The sequence below is a fragment of the Natator depressus genome, chromosome 2, assembly GCF_965152275.1.
Source record: "Natator depressus isolate rNatDep1 chromosome 2, rNatDep2.hap1, whole genome shotgun sequence".
NCBI classification, from domain to species: Eukaryota; Metazoa; Chordata; order Testudines; family Cheloniidae; genus Natator; species Natator depressus.
The window spans coordinates 251,847,187-251,864,544 of record NC_134235.1 but is presented as its reverse complement, the minus strand read 5'-3'; the positions used below and the strand labels follow the sequence as shown (position 1 = coordinate 251,864,544).

The window sequence follows — 17,358 nt, the reverse complement described above, 5'->3', positions numbered from 1 at the left end:
GGTTTACTCAGGTAGAGTCTGAGGCCTTGTCTACACTGGTAAGTTTCTACGCAGTAAAGCAGCTTTCCGTGTTTTAACTCCCGAGGTGTAAAGACTGCTAAGCCACTTAATGCGTAGAAACTGTGCAGTTGCAGCACTGTAAAAAAAAACCATCTTGACGAGAGGCAAACAGCTTTCTGCGCCGGGGCTACCGCACCGCAGTGCCAGTATAGACACCCTGGTTGATTACAGCGCTGCAGTTGGCCTCCAGGAGGTGTTCCACAATGCCTGTTCTCACCTCTCTGGTCATTGGTTTGAACTCTGCTGCCCTGCCCTCAGGTGACCAACTGTGAGCCCCACCCCTTAAATTCCTTGGGAATTCTGAAAGTTCCCTTCCTGTTTGCTCGGTGATGCATACAGTGGTCTCAGCGCATCTTTCCAGGTGACCATGACTGTTCCACACACCAGGCGATTCCCCCGCTTGGAGCAATGCCGAGCTGCTGGACCTCATCAGCATTTGGGGAGAGGAGGCTGTCCAGTCCAAGCTTCGCTCTTGCCATAGGAATTATGATACCTACAGACAGATTTCATGATGCATGACGGAAAGGGGCCATGACTGGGAAACACTGCGGTGCCATGTCAAAATGAAGGAGCTGCGGAATGTCTGCCACAAGGCGCGGGAGGCAAACCACTGCTCCGGTGCTGCGCCCACGAGGTGCTGGTTCTACCAAGAGCTGGATGCGATATTGGGTGGCCACCCCACCTCCACTGCGAAGGCCACTGTGGATACTTTGGTGGCTTGCATGCCAGTCGGGAGTGGACTGAGCTGGGAGGAGGAAATTTTAGATGAGAATGTGGAGGGGGACCCAAAGGCAGAGGACAACTTGGAGGCCAGAGGCAGAGGATGACTCGGAGGTCAGAGATGCATGCAGCCAGGTGCTCCTCTCTACCCTGGAGGAGGCTAGTCAGTCACAGCTGTCAGAGCTTGGCGAAGCGCAAACAGGAGAGGAGGCCCCTAGTAAGTGGCTTTGATTTTGGGAATTGCTGAAGTGAGTTTTTGGGGGTAGGAGGGTTGCAGAAAGCAGGCTTGTGTCTGTATGATGTGGGTACCACCACATGCCTAGTCTGAGCGGTGGAACAGGGTGTTGATTGACTCGCTCACTTCATGGGAATCTGCCTCAGATCTCCACGAAACTCTCATGGAGATACTGGGCAATCCGCTGCCGCAGGTTCTTTTGCAGAGCTGCTTTGTTTCTTGCCCCATTAAGGGGTAACTTTCCCGTGCCATTCTGCCATCACGGTGGACGAAACTGTTGCTGCACACTGGCAAGTTGCATAAGGGCCAGGGTGGAAGCCGCAGTCTTGGAGAAGACCCTCCCTTGATTCCCTGCTCACCCTCAGCAGCAAGGTATCTTCCATAATGAACACAGCCTACGGAAAATGTGGGGACAGTAATGGTTATAAGCCCACCCCCCACCCTCCCCACAGTGCTGGCTCTCCCAAAGAGCCATGTGCCCAGTGTACAGTGTGGTCCTGGAACACTGATTTTTTTTCCCTGCCCCTCTGGTTACTCACCATTTTGGGGGTCTTGTGGTTCATGTGTGCTTGCCTGGGATCAGCCAGTTAGTGATCGGTATATGAATAGTGACTGTTTTAAATAACTGAATCAGTTGTCTGTATGTTGCAAACAATACTGGTTCTGTAAAATGTTGCATTTTGGCATCACAGATGAGACCTTGGGAGCACTGTTCCCTCTTACCTGTGCGCTTGTGCACGTGCATGCGCACACAGATCCTAAAGCCTGCATGCATGGCGAAACACTGTGTGCACAAAAATTTGCACAGAAGAAATTTTTTGCGCACATGGCCTGTCAAAAATTGGAGGGAAAGTTGCTTGGGAGCCCAGCCTCCCTCTTTATTGCTGGCTGAATGGCTACACAGAATTAGAAAGCAGCCACGAAGAATTAAAGAGGAATTTCTGTGTGATGTCATGATGCACTCCGTGACCAAAAAACAAGGAGTGGCGGGACAGCAAGAAGAGGGACCAAAAGGAGAATGCGGCGTGCCAGAAGGAAGCCGCAAAGCAGCTCTTAAATGTTATGAAGCGCCAAGCAAACACGCTCCAGGCGCTACTAGCACTGCAAATGGAGCAGCTCCATGCCCGCTGTCCCCTGCAGCGCCTGTCACAAAACTCTTTCCCATGAGCCCCCCAGCCAACACACTCTTATCAACCTCCTGGCTCCAGTCTGTACCCGCTGCATTCCACTCCTGTCAGAGTCCAGGCCTGCAGACTCCCAATAACCACTGCACTCAACGCTCTTCCCTCTGCAGTTTAGCCCTGCTGAAGTACAGTACTCGCTGCACTATACTCCAAAGGAGAAGGCTGGATACGATCCCTGGATATACACAAATTTTTAACCTTCCTGGGACCCCACCTCCTCCTGGGACCCTCACTTCCCCTATCCCCTCACTGCTGATGTGTTTTGTTTTTTTGTTTTGTCTCTCTCTTCTGGTTGTTCTTTTTTTAATAAAAGAATTGTTTTGGTTTGAAAGCAATCTTTATTCCATTAATTGAACGCAGACAGAGCCCTGCAAAGCAACAGGCAGTTTTCTAAAACCTTGATAGTGCATTGTCTGCACCAGTCACAATCACCCCCTAGCATTTCAAGCACTACACTCCTGAGCATAGCAACAAATATTAGTGGCTTTCAGCTTAAAATTGCTTCCTCAAGGTATCCCTGATCTTTGTGGCCCCGCGCCGCGTCCCTCTAATAGCAGTGGTCTCTGGCTCTTCAAATTCAGCCTTCAGGCGCTGAGCCTCAGTGGTCCAGCCCTGAGTGAAGCTTTCACCCTTCCCTTCACAAATATTATGGAGTGTACAGCACATGGCTATAAGCATATGAATATGGTCATTGGCCAGGTCCAGCCTTCCATGCAGGCAGCACCAGCGGGCCTTTAAATGGCCAAAAGTACACTCCTCAGTCATTCTGCACTTGCTCAGCCTGTTGTTGAACTGCTCCTTGCTGCTGTCAAGGTGCCCTGTGTATGGCTTCATAAGCCATGGCAATAAGGGAAGGGGTAGGCAGGGTCTCCCAGGATCACAGTGGGCATTTCAACTTCCCCTATGGTGATCTTCTAGTCCGGGAAGAAAGTCCCTGCTTGCAGCTTCCTGAACAGGCCAGTGTTCCGAAAGATGCGCGCGTCATGCACCTTTCTGGACTAGCCTGCTTTAATGTCTGTGAAATGCCCAGGGTTATCCACAAGTGCCTGGAGAACCATTGAGAAATGCCCCTTGCGATTAATGTACTCGGTGGCTAGGTGGTCTGGTGCCAGAATTGGAATGTGTGCCATCTATTGCCCCTCCGCAGTTAGGGAAGCCCATTTGTGCAAAGCCATCCACAATGTCACGCACGTTGCCCAGAGTCACGGTCTTTTGGAGCAGGATGCGATTAATGGCCATGCACGCTTCTGTCAGCATGAGTCCAACGGTCGAATTTCCCACTCTGAACTGGTTAGTGACCAATCGATAGCAGTCTGGAGTAGCTAGCTTCCACAGTGCAATTGCCATGCGCTTCTCAAATGGCAGGGCAGCTCTCGTTCTCATGTTCTTGTGCCACAGGGCTGGGGCAAGCTCATCAGAGTCCCATCAATGTGGTTTTCCTCATCCGAAAGTACTGCAGCCACTGCTCGTCATCCCAGACGTGCATGACAATGTGATCCTATCACTCAGTGCTTGTTTCCTGAGCCCAAAAGCGGCGTTCCACTGTGGTCAGCACCTCCATGAATGCCACAAGCAATCTCGTGTCATAGCTACTATGCATGGCAAGATCAATGTCGAACTGCTCTTGCTGTTGTAGTTTAAGGAATAACTCCACTGCTACTCATGACGTGCAAGCAGCGTATTGGTCAACCGTGCGGGATCCATTCTTGCAGACCGAAGAGGCAGAGCAGAACATGCAGTACACAAACCGTTGAAGGATGGTTCCAAATGTGGGCAGAAGCACATGGATTGCTGGGATGCGAAGGAATGCATCATGGGGCATAGGGACATGACCCAGGCTACCTTGCGCTGCCCTCTACCTTCCCACAACTGTTAGCGGCAGAAGAGGAAGAGATACTCTGTTGGATAGCTGCCCAGAGTGCACAGCTCCAAAGACCACCGCAAGTGCTGCAAGCATGAACACACTATTGTGTAGGCAGCTGACTGTGTGAACGCACAACAGCAATTTCCCTTCAGAGCTCTCTGAGAGGTGCTGTGACTCTGCCAGTGTAGACATACCCTAACTTGTTTTCAACCTTCAGCTGTGATTTTTGTTCTTTAGTGGAGGACTTGAAGTCAAGACACTTGTATTTCTAAAATGTAAGAAGCCAGCAAGAAAAGCTTGTTCAGAACTTCGGACTTGCTAAAGGAACAGCGAAGGCACAAAAGTGCTTCATTGCTTGCTGCTGAAAAGATGCTTAACGAGGGAGACTGGGCCCTGGTCTACACTAGGACTTTAGGTCAAATTTAGCAGCGTTAAATCGATGTAAACCTGCACCCGTCCACACGATGAAGCCCTTTATTTCGACTTAAAGGGCTCTTAAAATCGATTTCCTTACTCCACCCCTGACAAGTGGATTAGTGCTTAAATCGGCCTTGCCTGGTCGAATTTGGGGTACTGTGGACACAATTCGACGGTATTGGCCTCCGGGAGCTATCCCAGAGTGCTCCATTGTGACCGCTCTGGACAGCACTCTCAACTCAGATGCACCGGCCAGGTAGACAGGAAAAGAACCATGAACTTTTGAATCTCATTTCCTGTTTGGCCAGCGTGGCAAGCTGCAGGTGACCATGCAGAGCTCATCAGCAGAGGTGACCATGATGGAATCCCAGAATCGCAAAAGAACTCCAGCATGGACCGAACCGGAGATACGGGATCTGATCGCTGTATGGGGAGAGGAATCCGTGCTATCAGAACTCCGTTCCAGTTTCCGAAATGCCAAAACCTGTGTCAAAATCTCCCAGGGCGTGAAGGACGGAGGCCATAACAGGGACCCGAAGCAGTGCTGCGTGAAACTTAAGGAGCTGAGGCAAGCCTACCAGAAAACCAGAGAGGTGAACGGCCGCTCCGGGTCAGAGCCCCAAACGTGCCGCTTCTATGATGAGCTGCATGCCATTTTAGGGGGTTCAGCCACCACTACCTCAGCCGTGTTGTTTGACTCCTTCAATGGAGATGGAGGCAACACGGAAGCAGGTTTGGGGGATGATGATAGCTCACAGCAAGCAAGCGGAGAAACCGGTTTTCCCGACAGCCAGGAACTGTTTCTCACCCTGGACCTGGAGCCAGTACCCCCTGAACCCACCCAAGGCTGCCTCCTGGACCCGGCAGGCGGAGAAGGGACCTCCAGTGAGTGTACCTTTTTAAAATACTATACATGGTTTAAAAGCAAGCATGTGAAAGGATTACTTTGCCCTGGCATTCGCGGCTCTCCTGGATGTACTCCGAAAGCCTTCGCAAAAGATTTCTGGGGAGGGCAGCCTTATTGCGTCCTCCATGGTAGGACACTTCACCACTCCAGGCCAGTAACACGTACTCGGGAATCATTGTACAACAAAGCATTGCAGTATGTTTGCTGGCGTTCAAACAACATCCGTTCTTTATCTCTCTGTGTTATCCTCAGGAGAGTGAGATATAATCCATGGTCACCTGGTTGAAATAGGGTGCTTTTCTTCAGGGGATACTCAGAGGAGCCCATTCCTGCTGGGCTGTTTGCCTGCGGCTGAACAGAAATGTTCCCCGCTGTTAGCCACAGGGAGGGGGGAGGGTTGAGGGGGTAGCCACGCGGTGGGGGGAGGCAAAATGCGACCTTGTAACGAATGCACATGTGCTATGTATGTAATGTTAACAGCAAGGTTTACCCTGAAAGAGTGTAGCCAGTGTTTTATAAAATGTGTCTTTTTAAATACCGCTGTCCCTTTTTTTTTCCTCCACCAGCTGCATGTGTTTCAATGATCACAGGATCTTCTCCTTCCCAGAGGCTAGTGAAGATTAGAAAGGAAAAAAAAAAACGCACTCGTGATGAAATGTTCTCCGAGCTCATGCTGTCCTCCCACACTGACAGAGCACAGACGAATGCGTGGAGGCAAATAATGTCAGTGCAGGAAAGCACAAAATGACTGGGAGGAGAGGTGGCGGGCTGAAGACAGGGCTGAAACTCAAATGTGGCGGCAGCGTGATGAGGAGGCAGGATTCAATGCTGGGGCTGCTGGAGGATCAAACCAGTATGCTCCAGTGTATGGTTGAGCTGCAGCAAAGGCAGCTGGAGCACAGACTGCCACTACAGCCCCCGTGTAACCAACCAACCACCCTCCTCCTCAAGTTCCATAGCCTTCACACCCAGACGCCCAAGAATGCGGTGGGGGGGCCTCCGGCCAACCAGCCACTCTGCCACAGAGGATTGCCCAAAAAACAGAAGGCTGGCATTCAATAAATTTCAAAGTTGTAAACTTTTAAAGTGCTGTGGCATTTTCCTTCCCTTCTTCTCCTCCACCCCTCCTGGGCTACCTTGGTAGTCATCCCCCTATTTGTGTGATAAATGAATAAAGAATGCATGAATGTGAAGCAACAATGACTTTATTGCCTCTGCAAGCGGTGATCGAAGGGAGGAGGGGAGGGTGGTTAGCTTACAGGGAAGTAGAGTGAACCAAGGGGCGGGGGGTTTCATCAAGGAGAAACAAACAGAACTTTCACACCGTAGCCTGGCCAGTCATGAAACTGGTTTTCAAAGCTTCTCTGATGCGTACCGCGCCCTCCTGTGCTCTTCTAACTGCCCTGGTGTCTGGCTGCGCGTAACCAGCAGCCAGGCGATTTGCCTCAACCTCCCACCCCGCCATAAACGTCTCCCCCTTACTCTCACAGATATTGTGGAGCACACAGCAAGCAGTAATAACAGTGGGAATATTGGTTTCGCTGAGCTCTAAGCGAGTCAGTAAACTGCGCCAGCGCGCCTTTAAACGTCCAAATGCACATTCTACCACCATTCTGCACTTGCTCAGCCTGCAGTTGAACAGCTCCTGACTACTGTCCAGGCTGCCTGTGTACGGCTTCATGAGCCAAGGCATTAAGGGGTAGGCTGGGTCCCCAAGGATAACTATAGGCATTTCAACATCCCCAATGGTTATTTTCTGGTCTGGGAATAAAGTCCCTTCTTGCAGCTTTTGAAACAGACCAGAGTTCCTGAAGATGCAAGCGTCATGTACCTTTCCTGGCCATCCCAAATTGATGTTGGTGAAATGTCCCTTGTGATCCACCAGAGCTTGCAGCACTATTGAAAAGTACCCCTTGCGGTTTATATACTCGCCGGCTTGGTGCTCCGGTGCCAAGATAGGGATATGGGTTCCGTCTATGGCCCCACCACAGTTAGGGAATCCCATTGCAGCAAAGCCATCCACTATGACCTGCACATTTCCCAGGGTCACTACCCTTGATATCAGCAGATCTTTGATTGCGTGGGCTACTTGCATCACAGCAGCCCCAACAGTAGATTTGCCCACTCCAAATTGATTCCCAACTGACCGGTAGCTGTTTGGCGTTGCAAGCTTCCACAGGGCTATCGCCACTCGCTTCTCAACTGTGAGGGCTGCTCTCATCTTGGTATTCATGCGCTTCAGGGCAGGGGAAAGCAAGTCACAAAGTTCCATGAAAGTGCCCTTACGCATGCGAAAGTTTCGCAGCCACTGGGAATCGTCCCAGACCCGCAACACTATGCGGTCCCACCAGTCTGTGCTTGTTTCCTGAGCCCAGAATCGGCGTTCCACAGCATGAACCTGCCCCATTAGCACCATGATGCATGCATTGGCAGGGCCCATGCTTTCAGAGAAATCTGTGTCCGTGTCCTGATCACTCACGTGACTGTGCTGACGTCGCCTCCTCGCCCGGTATTGCTCTGCCACGTTCTGGTGCTGCATATACTGCTGGATAATGCATGTGGTGTTTAATGTGCTCCTAATTGCCAAAGTGAGCTGAGCGGCCTCCATGCTTGCTTTGGTATGGCATCCGCACAGAAAAAAGGCGCGGAACGATTGTCTGCCATTGCTCTGACGGAGGGAGGGGTGACTGACGACATGGCTTACAGGGTTGGCTTACAGGGAATTAAAATCAACAAAGGGGGTGGCTTTACATCAATGAGTATTTCAGGCAGGACTTCACGGAGGGTTCCAATAAGAAATGGTGCACCTAAGTAATGCTTCTTATTGGAACAAGCAGGTTGGTCTGGCCTCTGATTGATACATGGCTAGATTTAGCTCGCTGCACCTTCTGTGTGGGTGACTGCAGTATGACCTAGAGGAATGAGTCCCCTAGACGGGGGAGGGGGGGAAGCAAATGAGTACAAAACAAATCTGGTCTGTTTCTTGTTTTGATCCGCTCCATCTATCTTTTACATCTTTGGCTGGCAGCAGACGGTGCAGAAGGACTACAAGCCATCCACATCTCATGGCTGCTCGGCAGAAGACTGTGCAGTAGGACTGCTAGCCATCCTCATCTCTTGCCTGCCTGGCAGAAGATGGTACAGTAGGACTGCTAGCAATCCGTATCACCTGCCTGCTCACCATAAGACGGTTCAATAGGACTGACTGCAGGACTAAAGAGAATGACCTGGTCAAGTCACTCCAAATTTAGTCCCTGCGCCCATGACTGCCCAGGCGCTCCTGGCTGACGTGGCCAGGAGCACCTCGGACATGACTATGACGGCTACCAGTCGTACTGTACCGTCTGCTGCCACAAGGCAGTGGGTTGATGCTGCTGTGTAGCAATGCAGTACCACGTCTGCCAGCACCCAGGAGACATACGGTGACAGTGAGCTGAGCGGGCTCCATGCTTGCCGTGGTATGGCATCTGCACAGGTAACTCAGGAAAAAAGGCGCAAAACGATTGTCTGCCCTTGCTTTCACGGAGGGAGGGAGGGAATGGGGGCCTGACGATATGTACTCAGAATCACCCGCGACAATGTTTTAGACCCATCAGGCATTGGGATCTCAACCCAGAATTCCAATGGGCAGCGGAGACTGCGGGAACTGTGGGATAGCTACCCACAGTGCAACGCTCCGGAAGTCGACTCTAGCCTCGGTACTGTGGAAGCACTCCGCCGAGTTAATGCACTTAGAGCATTTTCTGTGGGGACACACACACTCAAATATATAAAACAGATTTCTAAAAAACCGACTTCTATAAATTCGACCTAATTTCGTAGTGTAGACATACCCTGGGAGTATGGGAAATGCCAACACTGCACTTTCCTTGCCTTTGTTGTCACGTCTGCGTATTCTGCCCCTTTCATCTTGAGTCCCCTTGAGTTTTTGTTGTATTTTCAGTTTGCTTCTCAAGAAGAGCAGAGTCCTAAAATCTGAAGAAGTAGACTTAAAAAAAAAAAAACAAAAAAAAAAGACCCCCCCCCCCCCCCCCCCCAGTAAACCTGACCAAGACTCCTCAAGGGTAAGGAGTCCCATAAGAATTCAGCATGAATATAACCTGAGCACAATACCATGCAGGCATAGTAATCATGTCTGGTTTTAACACAGTGGGTATGTCTTGCAAGCCTGTCACACAGCTAATTTTCTCCTCTTAATTCCTGCATCCAACTCCTGAGCGCTCCCCACCCTCACATCCCTTCTCCCTTTAGTCCAGCCAAAGCCACAGCTATCATGGTCTTCCTCTCCTGAATCTCTAAGCATGTCTCCTCTTTCCTGACTGTCTGCGCAGATTCTCCATGCCCCCTCCGCCAAGTTCATCCCCTGATTCTTTTCCCCAGCTTCATTTTTGAAGCACTGGATGGTAGGCACTCCTGTTAATACAGCGGTTCTTCTTACCCTTCCCCCTCTCCCCGTGCTCCACCCAAGCCTTTCCTGGCAGCTTTCGTGTTGCCCTCTGTGCTAGGAACAGTCTGTGAATTAATGAATGCCTGGAAATATATGACCCTCTTCCTCAAAACTTCTCAGAAGCCAGCTGCTACATGATACAGTCCAGCTGTAATGACCATAGACTCTTGTGTTCTGCATTCCACCTCCTTTAGATTGTGTGCCTTTAGACTGTAACCAGTGGTCATCAATAGGCAGACTGTGGGTCAAATCCAGACTGCCAGACCTTTTGAACGGACCCCAAAATCTTTTTATTTACTCATCATTTTTGGGTGGGATTTTTAAAATTATTTTCTCTGGAGTCTGGGCCTTTACTAGACCTTGACCAAGAAATTTGGACCTTAGGGAAAAAAATAGACTGCCTTGCTGTCTTAAGTTAAGGGACTCCGCTAGCAAAGTGTACCCACTGTACAGAGTACACGTACCACACCACATAAAGAAAACGGGGATCTCGCATTTCCGGTCTGCTAGATACTGGAAGAGGATCTGAAGAGTGACGTCATTGGGTTGGGTCTTTGAGCTTTTATTTGTCAGACTTTGATCACAGCTGTCCCTCTAAATCCTCAGGGTTGTGTTCCGACCTCTTTGTTCTCCACCAGTGCTTTTATTTAAAGATTTGTCTCTCATTTATAAGACTTGCTGTAAGGAAAATATTGACGTTAGCTATTTGTGTACAGCTTCAACAGCCTTTGTTTAAAAATTGGACTGTCAAGCTCTCCCCCGTTCTCTTTCTAACCTTATTAATTAAAATAAGTAAAAATGGAGGGTGACCAAGCCAACTGTGCTTGAACGGTGTCACAGAATGATGGGGTGGATTTTGTGATATTAAAAATGGAAACTTCTAGCTCTTCTGTCTGCAATGAAGGAGCCAAGCAAACAGGAAAAATTAACACCAGTGCTTCTTCCTCCCTATCCGCCAGCCTGATTAAATTTCGTAAAGGTTTGGGAGCTATGTGCGTTATCTTTGTGAATGACAATGTTGCTAGATAGTGTTTAGAACAGAGTCATTAGCTTGAGTTTGTGTCTTCTCCTCCAATGCTGCATTGTTGCCTTTTCTTAGACATGATAGGAATAGCAATGATCCAGAAATGGGCAAAAAAAGCGATCGGGGGTGTGTGCATCTGAGGGCCTCGGAATGCAGCTTTGTGGGAAGAGAGCTTGCAAACACTAGGATGACTTAGCTTGGGAAAGGAGGTGTGTATAAATAATAAATGGCATAGCTGAGGCCTTTTGGAAGCTTCTTTTAAATTGCAGATGCCAAGTGTCCTTTTTTACCAATGGATTTCTCCCAGGGGCAGAGTTGAGATGACTGAAGGCCGTTAGTAACTTCTTGGCCTTCCTCTGCTGGTAGACAGTTCTCTCCCACCGCTGGGCAGTCCGCAGCTGCTGACTTTCTCTGCTTTCCTCCTGACTTCCTGCTGTTTTGCTGCACAGAGCAACAGTTAAGGGAGAAAGATACAGAGAGCTATCCCTGCCTTCTCAACCCAGGATCCCCATCTCTTTTGGGACCTTCGTGGAGAGGGAAAATGGCTGAAAGCTGGAAAAGGGGAAAGCTGATGCTAGTTTTAAGGATAGAAGGAAATGCGTTGGACGCTGCGGTATTGTGCTAGTATGAGAGACCTGGAGTTGAACACCTGAAGAATGGATCCAAATGAAGCCAATTAATGTATCTTCATTTCCAAACTGAGGGAAATGTGAAAAGCTATTTAGACTTTCCAATGTTTTTTAGTTATAACCTGTGTTGGTAGCAAAACAGATGGTACAGTTTGTTTTTGAAAAATTAAAATAGATGCATCAGGTTAAAAACTTATTTTAGTCATGTTACTCCTCCCCTTCCCCCCAGTCAATCCACAAGGGTCAAATCCTGCTCTTCTCATTCACCCAAATAGTCCTGTTGACTTCAGTGGGGCTGTCTGATTGAGTAAGAGCAAGATTTAGCTTGCCCAGTTCTGATGATCTCTCATAAAGATCTGCATTGTTTCTGTTCTGCTAACCTAGTGCTTCAATAGATGCATTCTGTTTGGCTTGCTGAGCTGTGCAGAAGTTAGTATGGTAGAACTTTCCCTTTTTAAGGGGATTGGATTCCTCAAGCCTTCACCTGGTTTTGCAATTAGCAGTCACCAGGATTTGTAATATTGGTTTCTCCAAATTCTGTACCTTCCTGCAACAGTCCTACAAGAGCTGGTGTTAATTATTTCTCTTTCTCTTTCCCTCCAGGGAGTGGAGCAACAGCTGTGGTGCAAGCAGCCTATTGTATCCCGAAAAAAGAGAAGGTGGCAATTAAACGGATCAATCTCGAGAAATGTCAGACCAGCATGGATGAACTCCTGGTACACAGTTATATAAATTTTTGTTTGGGAAAACTACTCTAGTTAGCATAATCTCCTGCTCGGTTCTGAGATGCCTTTAAACAACCCTTCTTGGAAAGTTATGATCTTGAGGATGATGAGCCCTCCCTCCCCCTTTGTGGTTGCATGATTCAAAGACGTACCCCCCCATAAGATCCCAAGTGTCGGACACAATGTGTGACCAAAGACCCAGCGGGTCAAATTATGGAGGCGTTATTCACACGGAGCATTTACTCAAGTAGTCCCATTCATTTGGATGGGACTAAATGCACATGAATAAGGACTCAGCCAGTGTTTTTTGAGGGCTCTACAATCTGAACCAAAATGAGAGGGACATAATTACTCTTGTAGGAAATACTGTGGGATTCATTACTTGTATGTGAATACATTCCTCCACTTCCCCCCAGGCCTTCACATTCTCTCATTCTCGACTAGTAGCAGCTTTTGTGGCAGCTAGTAGCCCTGTAAATAACACCAACTCTGTTCAGGACAGATGTAGCAGTAGCATTGCATTACATTACTCCCATTACATGCTGGCTTACCAAAATCCCTTTAATATTTTAACTGCTGATTCTGTCAGGCTGCTGTTATAATTCATGGTTATTCCCTCTTTGCTGTAGTGTGCATGGTGGTGGGCTCGCTTTCTAGCCATGCACATTCCCTTCTGTAACAGCTACTCTCCTTTTTTGGGGGGGTTAATTACAACTTAAATACTGGCCAGAATTTCCCTCCCTTTGGGTCCTGACAGCCAGTAATGGTAGCCTTGTTAATCATAAGACAACAGAGAGAAGCATCATCATGAAGAGAACAGGCAATGTGGTTTGGTGGCTGGTGAATTGGGAGCCAAGAACTCCTGGGTTCTGTTTCTAGCTCTTACTGTACAAATTTGGGCAAAACACTTTAAATTCTGAGCTCCGGTTGTCATCTATTAAGTGGTTACAATACTTGTCAGACTCAAGTGTTGTAAATCTGTACTTGTAGAGAGGAGAAAATGTGCTATACAAGTGCAGTTGTTTTTAACATATCTGTAGGAGCTTTAAGCCCTGTCTCTGACCAAGTGTGTCTAAACACCATTATGGCTCTAGCTAGTCTAGGGGGATCTGGATCTCTCTTCCCTCCCACAGTCATGATCTTTCCTCTTGGCAACATATCCTGTCACAATTTTAATGCCTTCTGTGTAGTTTGTGGTCCCCGGTCCTCACTATATTCCTAACTGCTTTACCACAAACTAAAACTGAGATCAGTATTTGAATAATTGCCAATTTCAGCTAAAAGGCTTATATTCAGAAAGCTCTGCAGTAGAGACTTGGCATGTAATTTTAGATAAAAATGTCCACTAATTACATATCTTAATCTCCAGCTGACCCATTCTTCAAAATACCTCCATTTTATCTCATAATGAATAGGACTGCAATGAATTGCTGCTTTCTTCTCTCATGAAGTCCCAATTATGTGACATGATTTAGTGCTGGCCCCTTCTGCAGGCTTGATTACAGGCTGCTGTGAAGAAGAAATGTCAAGTCATGCTTTAGGATGACTCTAAACCATGATCATTTTAAAAATAAAACATACAGGAATAATCTCTTGGGCAGATACTTGGGTTAAAGACAGGAATCAAAGGGTGTCTTTCTGCACCAGTAAACTGAAAAGTAGACTCTTGCAGGTTACATCAGAACATAAGAACAGCCATACTGGGTCAGACCTATGGTCCATCTTGCCCAGTATCCTGTCTGTCAACAGTGGCCCATGCCACATGCTTCAGAGGGAATGAACAGAACAGGGAAATTTTGAGTGATACATCCCCTGTCATCCAGTCCTTGCTTCTGGCAAATGAAGGCTTATGGACACTCAGAGCATGGGGTTGCATCCCTGACCATTTTGGCTAATAGCCATTGATGGACCTGTCCTCCATGAACTTATGTAATTCTCTGTTGGACCCTGTTATACTTTTGGCCTTCACAACATCCCCTGGCAATGAGTTCCACAGGTTGACTGTGCATTGTGTGAAGATATACTTTCTTTAGTGCTAAAGCCAAGTGAATTGATCATTATAATCAATAAAATATGTATTAAAGGGGGTCCGATGGACATTAATTTTGATACTGCCAATGAAAACAGCCATGCACTTGAAGTGTCTGTTGCTCAAATGTGGTTATGTCAGTAATTTGGCCAAGAACAAACGGGGCATGAGATAGCAAAAGAAATATTGATTTCCCAACTGAGAACAATAAATCTCTTATGTTAATACCTGAATCAAGTATGGTCGGAGTTCTGTGTTGCTCCGTCATGGCAATGAAATAGCATGTGTGAGGATGGTCCGTTTCTGTTTAACGCAGCGAGGCCTGAATGGTCAGAACTGATTAGTGTTTTTTGCCACCCCACTGGAGACACATGATTTGTTCAGAAGGTGGTGCTCAGTATCCTCTGAAAACCATGACCCTTTAAAGTGTCTCTAGTTGGGTGAAAATGTAAGCCTGACTTTATTTTAGCCATGCTCGCTTATTTGTTGTGTTATACCTGTCTCCACCTTTCATCTGTTCTATTGTTAAACTCTAAGCTCTTTGGGACTTGGACTATTTTTTCAAGTTTTTACAGCAACTCAGCATGATGGGTCCCTGTCTTGGTTTGGGCCATTGAGCATGACTGTAATATCAATCAACAATTATTTCTGTTGCATTAGCACTGGAGGCCCCAATCAGTTCAGGGGCTCCCTTGTTCCATGTGCTGCACAAAGGATGGCATTGCCCCTGCCCAGTGGATGAACCAAACATGTTTGTATTTTGTATAGTTTTATCAAGTTCCCTTATTCCTCAGTTTTCAAAGGTAGAGAATCCTAGTCTTTTTTTAAATTTCTCTGTGCATTTTGTCATCATTCTAATAGCTTTTATGAAACCTGTCTAGTTCTGCAACATTCATCCTTATATTTATGGGCTTTTTTAAAACCTTGTTTTGATGAAGGCCAAAATGGAATCCAAGAATAAATATTTAAAAAAAAAATGCCAGAAATTGTCGCTGGTGTATAGTACACCCCTATATCATGCCATTAGAAACATAAACTAGTGTGCTTTACTAGATCCATTATCCCTCTGTTGTGCTGATCAGGGACTCCAAGCATAATAGTCAGCTTACAACAAACATTCCATTCTGTCCCCTGGCAGCAAAATCCTTGCTTTTGTGTAATAAAACGCTGCCCACTCATCAAGAGCTGGGACAGAAAATGACATACGGGGCTCAGTCAACTCTAATTCCCTACAGCACTTCAGACCAGTGGACATTTTGGGGGGATTATTGTTTTGGGGTGAGGTGGGAAATATTTATCCCCACTTTGTTTGGTCAAGGGGCTAAAATTGCATAGATCTGAGGGGCTATACCGGGGTAGGCAAACTTTTTGGCCCGAGGGCCACATTGGTGTTGCAAAACTGTATGGAGGGCTGGGTAGGGAAGGCTGTGCCTCCCCAAACAGCCTGACCCCCGACCGCTCCCTGTCCCCTGACTTTCCCCCTGATAGCCCCCCCTGGGACTCTCACACCTATCCAATGCACCCTGCTCCCTGACTGCCATCCCCCCCGAACCTCTGCCCCATCCAACCACTCCCTGTCCTCTGACTGCCCCCAGGACCCCCTGCGCCTTATCCAACCCCTCTCCCCCCCCTCGGGCCCCATATCATGCTTCTCAGAGCAGCAGGAGCTCACAGCCCTGCCGGTGCCAGCCACGCTGCCACCCTGCCCAGCAGGAGCGGCGGGTCAAAGCGCTGAGGCTGCAGGGGAAGGGGGGACAGCGGGGGAGGGGCCGGGTGGTAGCCTCCCTAGCCAGGAGCTCAGGGGCTGGGCAGGACAGTCCCGCGGGCTGGATGTGGCCCGCAGGCCGTAGTTTGCCCACTTCTGGGCTATACCCTCATTTTGGGTGGTGAAATGTTTCCCCTGTTAATAATGAGATTTGTTTCAAACTCTTGCTAGTAAGGGGCGGGGACTTCTGTCGAACTAACATGCAGAGTCCTGGGATTGTGGGGGAGAGGGGTAGGGAGAAATCTTAGGTTGCGCTCTCTAGCACTGTCAGCTGAATCAAGCTGAAGACCATGAACTCTGGAAGGAGCTTCATTTAGGCCAGGGATTCTCAAACTGGGGGTTGTGACCCTTCATGGGGTTGTGAGGTTATTACATGGGGGATTGCGAGCTGTCAGCCTCCCCCCCAAACTCCACTTCGCCTCCAGCATTTATAATAGTGCTAAATATTTTTAAGTGTTTTTCATTTATAAGGGGGGGTCACACTCAGAGGGGTTTAAAAGGGGTCAGCAATACAAAAGCTTGAGAACCACTGATTTAGGCTGTAGCAGCTGGTGGGTGTGACACAGGGTTTTGAAAATGGGTTAAGTGGAAGGGAGGCTGGGAGAGATCCTTGCTCTTGGCGGATCCTTTCAGGAGAAAGGTGGCTAAGCAAGACAAGTGGTATTACTTGGCTAGTTGAAGGTACTTGACCTTGATTCTCATGTCTCAAAATACATTTGAGCCAAGTTGGTGTCCTGGTGTAACCCTCACCATGTGGTGTTTTGGACGCTGTTTGTAACAGTCATGTGTTTTATAATTAACAGATGTGTGCTTCTAGATGAAGGCAATAGAATATATTTTCATACATTGTAGCTGTGTTAATTTTAGAATACCAATTGTACCATGCTAGGGATTAGTATGGAAATATGCACCAAGTAATAGAAGGACACCTTGGCTATTTAGCAGAAAGTGATAACTGCCACAAAAAAAATACACGGGAGCAGAGCCACTACTAGAAGTCTGTGGCGAAATCACGGAATGAAACCAGGGCATCTGGGACCTGTTTCCTGTTCTTCTGCTGTTCTGCATGGTTGTGGAGAAATCACGGCCACCTCTGTGTCTCACTTTCTCCAGCAGGGTTGGGGGCTTTGCACTTAGAGCATATATTGCCAGAGGATTTCAGAGTAATTCTTCATGGTTTTTCAAATCACCTTTTGCCACAGTACTTGTGGAAGGAATGTGTCTAGGGGAAAGGTCAAGCAGTGTCTTGTCCATCATTGTATTTGGAAAGAAAAATTGGGTACAGTTTTCAAAAACACCTAAGTCTGAGCCTATGTCTTATTTTCAAAAGTGACTTAGGAGTCTAGGTATAA

At 47.9% G+C, this 17,358-nt stretch overlaps 1 protein-coding gene across 2 annotated transcripts in view; it reads left to right on the top strand.

The window, feature by feature from the left end:
- OXSR1 (oxidative stress responsive kinase 1) overlaps positions 1–17,358 on the top strand; it is a 121,832-nt gene that overhangs the window by 27,299 nt on the left and 77,175 nt on the right. For both annotated transcript variants that reach the window (XM_074946358.1, XM_074946359.1), the window contains one exon: positions 12,091–12,203. In XM_074946358.1, coding sequence (XP_074802459.1) covers positions 12,091–12,203 — 113 coding nt within the window. The remainder of the gene's footprint in view (positions 1–12,090; positions 12,204–17,358) is intronic.